The following is a 6320-nucleotide window of genomic DNA, read 5'->3' as shown; positions in this document are numbered from 1 at the left end:
CTATTAAAAGTGTGAAATCATTCAGTTAATGAGCAGATGTCTGAACAGATCCAGGAAGATGTTGCATCAGATCATCAAAACAATTTCTCAAAAAAATCTTGCTTTACGAAAGATAAATAGTGTGTGTGTGTGTGTATATATAGAGAGAGAGAGAGAGAGAGAGAGAGAGAGAGAGAAAGACTATTACTAAAAAAAATGAAGAATGATTTATTGTTTATATTCATTCTATCGCTTTTAGCAAACCCAATAATACTTTTTGCGTTCTAAGTCTTGGAATACACTAATGTTTAAAAAGAAAAGGAAAAAAAACAGAGGGGACAGGGGTGTGCAAAACACACCTCAAGAAAAGCGCGAAGCATGACGTGATTGGCAAAGACACCGTTCTATCCTCGCCGTCCCGGATTAGAATGACGTCACACTGATACCCGTGCATGGATGAATTCTAAAGAACTATAGAGGCACAAATAATAGCACAACCACAAGTTCATATCTTGCAAGTCTTACGTTATCCTTTAAGCTTTCTACAGCTGTTTAACAACAATATTTTTGTACTTGATGAATCTTAACTCTAATTTCTCATTTCTTTAAGGGGATTATCTATACATATAAAACTAGGGCTGGCGTAAACATCCTCAGTGCTTCCCAGTTAAGTGCAGTCATCTATTATTGAGCGAAAGGCCGAGTGTGGAAATGTGTGTAAAACGGTGGATTTGAAGTAGATTTGGTTTCAATCGATCAGCAGGAGAAGAATATTTCTTATGGTAACAAAAGCAGCAGCTATGTCTTTCTCTCAGTTTGGATATCCTTACAATGAAACTTCTCAGGTAAGCATGAAAATTGTATCTTTTTCTCATGTAGATACTTAATGAGCGCGCACACCATAGGGTGATTTTCCACACATTCTGTCATAATCTTTGGACCTCAGTAACTAACACTACTAGGTAGCAGCAGATTGTTCTGTCACTAAGTCCTAAAGTAAAGTTAGGCGATATCGTGGGGTTTGTCAATATTTATAGTAATGGGTTATTTGAATTATAAATGACCTCACGTGTTGTTGTAAACGTGTAAATTACCTTTACAGTGTAATTGTTCAGAGTGAGAGCGAGACTCCTCCCTCTGCTGTGTGTATAAACTAATTATACATTTACAGATAACGGATAGATAATTTTGACAACATAACTTACAATCAAGTCAAAAAAAGACGGCTATGATGTGAAAAGACGCCGCGCTTGCTGCTGGTTAACTTTGTTACCCTGACGCAAAACTTAACAGAAAGTTTTACTTTCACCTTTGACAGAAACAGTTTTTTTACGCCGAACGTATAAATCAACTCACAAGAAATAATGTTCGCCTATTTTTAAGTAAATGTTTATGGATATTTCAATCATTTAAGTCTCAATTAAGTCAAATTCAAGTACACCTCTTGAATAAAACGCATGCATGAGAATAAAATACAAGCGGTTTCAAGCAAATTCAGTTCTAAACAAAGCGTCTTAACTTCACCTTACCTCGTTTTTACGTTTTAGCCTACTAAGGAAACTGTGCGCATGCTTTGTAACGCAAATATAAAATGACATGTCTATCCACAATTTTCATTTTTCTTCATGCAGTTTTTCGTGTCGGCAAACCCCAGTACGACTTGCTGCGATTCGATTTCCAGGTCGGTGACGGAAGGATCGAGCGTGTCTCAGACCGCAGCCTCCTTCTGCTGTCCCTCCTATGAGAACAGGCTGCTGGCTAGTACGCGGACTGAGCTCAACGCCGCGCTCGGGATGTACGGCTCTCCCTACGCAGCAGCAGCGGCCGCAGCCGGTCAGAACTACGCCAATTACTTTCCGTACAGCGCCGAACCCTCTGCCATCTACTCCAGCCTGGTACGTGTAGCCCTCTCATCAGATATAGCGCGGGTCCTCCGTTCAATCGATTGACTCATTCAAGTCACGGCTTGTTATTGATTATTTTGGCTTGATAAGAGGACCATGCTCTCTAGCTGTCGGGGGAAATAACTGAATAATCAAAAGAAATAAACAGAGAATGAAGCGACATGGTCGTCTTGCTTGCTGTAAAAGGGCTTACTTGGTTTAATTTGCAATAAATAAACAGAAATGTGTGTATAGCTTAGCAAAGTTATAATTTAGGGACAGTAAAGAGATAAAGTACTGTTTCTAAATAATAAATGTGCTTAGCTCAGTGCCAGTAATATGACAGCTAAATCGCATTTTAAAAATGAAAGTTTTATTATTATTATTATTATTATTATTATTATTTATTCATCTCTAGAACCCACAATATGAAATAAAGGAGGGGTCAGGCAGTCTTCATGGCACTATAACCCAACCCACTGCCTACTATCCATATGACCACTCACTGGGCCAGTATCAGTATGACAGGTGAGATTTGTATCTGTCCCGCCTCTAATATGATATCTTGATAAATAATATATATTGCTTCAAACACATTCTGTGAACCATTTTAAAGATGTCACATTTTAATTTGATTCAGGTATGGGACAGTTGATTTTAATGGGTCAACCCGGAGAAAAAATGCCACGAGGGAGACAACAAGCACTCTTAAAACATGGCTTTACGAACATCGGAAGAACCCATATCCTACAAAGGGTGATAAGATCATGCTGGCCATTATCACCAAAATGACTCTCACGCAAGTGTCTACCTGGTTTGCCAATGCTAGAAGGAGACTAAAAAAAGAGAACAAGATGACCTGGTCCCCCAAAAACAAAGCAGGCGATGACAGAAAGGAAGACCTCAATAAGAGTGACCCAGACAGTATTACCAAAGGTACCTCATAACACTTCTCAGCTAAATTAAATTCTGTACATTCAAAGAAAAAAGTATTAGACTGTTTGTAAATGCATGTGAGTGCCCACTCAATATCTCTCACTGCTCTTGCACAGACTCCAAAGACAGTAAGGATGAGCGGGACCTGCAGTTCAGTGACCTGGATGACATAGAGGACGAGGACTGTGACAAGCTGGACAGTGACTGTGAGAAATCAGGTCAGGATGACCTCTCGACTTCCTCCCCTCCAAAGAGAGACTGTAACCCTGACCTCCCTCTCCACTCGAACTTCCCATCTTTTCCATGTGGTCTAAAGAGTTTGGGGGCTCTGAACCCTGACTACCTGGATCCTCTGAGCTCCAAACCACAGCAGCAACAGCCCTCACCTCAGTCCACCTCTATCAACACTGTGGCACTCTCTCACTTTGAGGCATCGGAGAAGCCTCGGATCTGGTCGCTGGCACGTACAGCCGCCGCAGGGGTTGTATTAGGCACGCAGCATGGTGGAGATGTACGGACTGGGCCTGTGGACTGTCAGATGCAGGGAGTCAGGTTGCCCACAGTCGGAGGAGTGCAGTGTGGGGAGCTGAAGGGCCTTCAGGACCCTACCAGCCTCAACAATACGGAAAGCCTTTACCCAGAAGGACTGCAGGGGATACACAAGGCATACAGTAGTGGGAGCTACAAGACCCTCCAGCTTCACTCTTCATCCTATCTTGGACTGACAGAATCCTGCCAGTATTCCTCAATGGAAGGTACAGCCTTTCTGTGTTTACAGAGCTATAGAACAAGTCCAAGTAACAATCATAAAGTTTCACAAGGTTATGAGCTGTTTGTAATTCTAAATGCTAGTCAGCTTCTGGTGTAATATTTCAATTATTCAAAATACCTTATTTTTTCTAACTAATTACATATAGATATGCAAAATGAAGGATATTAATTAAATACAATGTTTGTGTTTATTTGAGTATTGTTTGTGTAGTTTACTGACAGTTGTGATCTCTTGTGTTTGTGTACAGGCTTCGCCAGTGCAGGAAAGACAGAGACAGAATCCAGTGAGCTCAACGACACATGTCCAACAATCCAGGATGCCAAAACCACTGCATTCAGACCTGTGATGAAGAGGTGAGGCAGGTGAGCATGAGTGAATATGCATATACACACATTAACAAATGAATTTACTGAACCCATTATGGCGGTGTTTGTATATAACTGACATCTCTCACATAATGACCAGAATGAAATTATCATTAACACATTGCATACTTAATATGTAAGAAAATATGTAAATGTATCTGCAAACTATTGTGTATGGTTACAGGTTTTTCGAAAAATAAAAAGAAAGAAATCCAATCTTGTAGGATTACATAATATCTGTCACCCACAGTCTGCATTCAAGTAATGCCATTACACTACTCTCTAGTAAAGTATCTTTGATAACAGTAAACATTTGTGCTGTGCAGCCATCGACTAAACTGATGAACATTATTGGATTGCTTTGGCTATTTCAGCTATATTGCACAACTAAAAAAAAACAGCAATGTCTCTTTCCATTTGGCATCTGTTTGTGTGTTTGATTTGAGGTAATGAGGAATACATGTCCTCTGTGTTCTGTAATTCTGTGTCACAAGGATTTCATCACGCAGTTATCCAATATTACCTGTCATTTTCACCTAGCCTAACTTTCACAATACCGCCTTATTCTCATACATTTCCCTTCTCTCTCTGAATTAGGACTGTGGAAATGCCAATAAACACGGGGACATTTTATGATCTACATTATGCACTATGGAACAGAGTCAATGAAGAACTATAAGCCCATGGCAGCAGACACTTGAAATAGTAGCGCGATGAATATGTGTGCTCTTTCTGGAACTGTGAAAACTGGAGGCAGCCATAATTTTGCACAATATGATTTGATGGTGTCAATAACTTTATGCAATGTTTTGTCTATGTATGGGAATAAATTGTGATTTCTTATGTTTGCATTGGCAATCGTAGTTTAGTAATTCTATTTATCTATTTATTGTTTGATTATGCATCTGCTTTATTTATCTGTTACCATGTGTCCTCTCAAGGTTTTGTTGTGTGTTACATTTATTTCTCTGTGGTTATGTGCTTAATGTTGTGTGATTTACTTTTTTTGGAAGCTGGTGTCAAATTTACAGTCAGTCTTTTTAGTTTTATTTACCTATTAACAATAAATGAGGTGCGATACGCTCCTGACCAGTGTGCTATGTTTATATCAAGAAACTGTGAATAAATGTCATGTTGTTATTTATAAAATATTTTCTATGAAATCATTTTCTCATTTTTGTTTAATGATTTCCGTTTATAAATTAATCCATACAGCATTATACAGTTCAGTTTATCCTCTTATGTCATAAATTCAGACGCGGACGTGAATGGACTCAGTAAGGGTGTGAAGAAAGGGTACATCAGTTGCACATTGTCATTATTTAATGGGAATTGGCATCAAACACTTTGTTACTACTGTTCAGGCTCAGAGAAGCAGGACTTGGTTATGAATGCAGCTTTGTCTCCACCGCGCGCGAGCAGGTTCATCATCATCATTCGGTTCTGAGTTAACGAGGTCACGCGGGAGCATCCATACCATGAATCGCGCATCAAGTGTTTTGATGTTGATCAGTCAATTGCTCGAACTAGCGTCCCTGGGGATCTTTAAGCACCCAGTTAAACTTGTAAAGCAATGGTTGGGCTGCTTCAAAACCACAGAGAAAAACATTTTCCGTTTATCTACAGTGTTAGACTATTTCCCTATGGAGTAGGCAAATGACTCGGCATGCTTAATATCGTATTAAACTGATGAAAAATATAAGCCAAAAAATGCACACTATCACGCTTCTAATTCATGTCAAGATTGATATCGTGTAGTTGCTTTAGTGAAAAAAAAAATAAAACAAGCTCTATTCTTCAAACCTTTTTTTTTTTTTTTTTAGATAAAAATGAGATCTCGTAAATTAGAAAAATAAAAACTAGACTAAAGTGATGACCTACTGGTCAGGGTCCAGTAAATTAAGCCGTCGAAAGAGACATCATTTCACGACGGATTGAAAGATTAAGGCATGTAATAACAGTATTAGGTCTATTCAAAGGCGCTGTGGTCAATTTGTGGTCGAGCTGAACAGAGGTCGAGCAGTCACTTGTCACTTGTTTGCGGCGCAGAATTCCTCAAAGGAAATTTAGGTTGACAAAGATGCTCATGATATCGCGATAAAAAAAAGTTAATACGAGTTTACTTAGGGGAAAATCTAAAAAGATCTTATGTCAGCAAAAAAAAACAAAAAAAAGGCTATGGCCATAATACCATATAGTTAGGCTAAATAAGCAGACAGTCCATGAGTTTTTTTTTTATGTACACAATAATAATAATAATAATAATAATAGTAGGCTAGTAGTAAAATACGCCACAATATTGTAACATAAATGCTTGCATTTCATTCCTTATGAGAATACATTTTTGAAAGGATTTTGAAAGCTGTAGCTACAACAGTTTTGTTG

The 6320-nt window shown here is 38.7% G+C and overlaps 1 protein-coding gene across 1 annotated transcript; it reads left to right on the top strand.

The window, feature by feature from the left end:
• Window positions 1–535: 535 nt before the first annotated feature.
• LOC107696678 (iroquois-class homeodomain protein IRX-6-like) lies at window positions 536–4898 on the top strand. Its single transcript, XM_016497136.1, has 7 exons — window positions 536–824; window positions 1611–1874; window positions 2281–2390; window positions 2503–2798; window positions 2915–3553; window positions 3818–3932; window positions 4533–4898. The coding sequence occupies exons 1-6, from the start codon at window positions 759–761 to the stop codon at window positions 3925–3927; spliced, it is 1485 nt and encodes a 494-aa protein (XP_016352622.1). The 5' UTR covers window positions 536–758; the 3' UTR covers window positions 3928–3932; window positions 4533–4898.
• Window positions 4899–6320: the final 1422 nt, after the last annotated feature.

The sequence above is a fragment of the Sinocyclocheilus anshuiensis genome, unplaced genomic scaffold (assembly GCF_001515605.1).
Source record: "Sinocyclocheilus anshuiensis isolate Anshui unplaced genomic scaffold, SAMN03320099.WGS_v1.1 scaffold354, whole genome shotgun sequence".
NCBI lineage: Eukaryota > Metazoa > Chordata > Actinopteri > Cypriniformes > Cyprinidae > Sinocyclocheilus > Sinocyclocheilus anshuiensis.
Note: the sequence above shows the minus strand (reverse complement) of the source record. Positions and strands in the feature narration are given on the sequence as shown.

Bases quoted from the DNA above. Each gene is read 5' to 3' on its own strand.
- LOC107696678 (XM_016497136.1), top strand. From the start codon at position 759: ATGGTAACAAAAGCAGCAGCTATGTCTTTCTCTCAGTTTGGATATCCT. The intron at 825-1,610 runs GTAAGCATGAAA...TTCTTCATGCAG, and splicing joins CTTACAATGAAACTTCTCAG to TTTTTCGTGTCGGCAAACCC. The intron at 1,875-2,280 runs GTACGTGTAGCC...ATTCATCTCTAG, and splicing joins CTGCCATCTACTCCAGCCTG to AACCCACAATATGAAATAAA.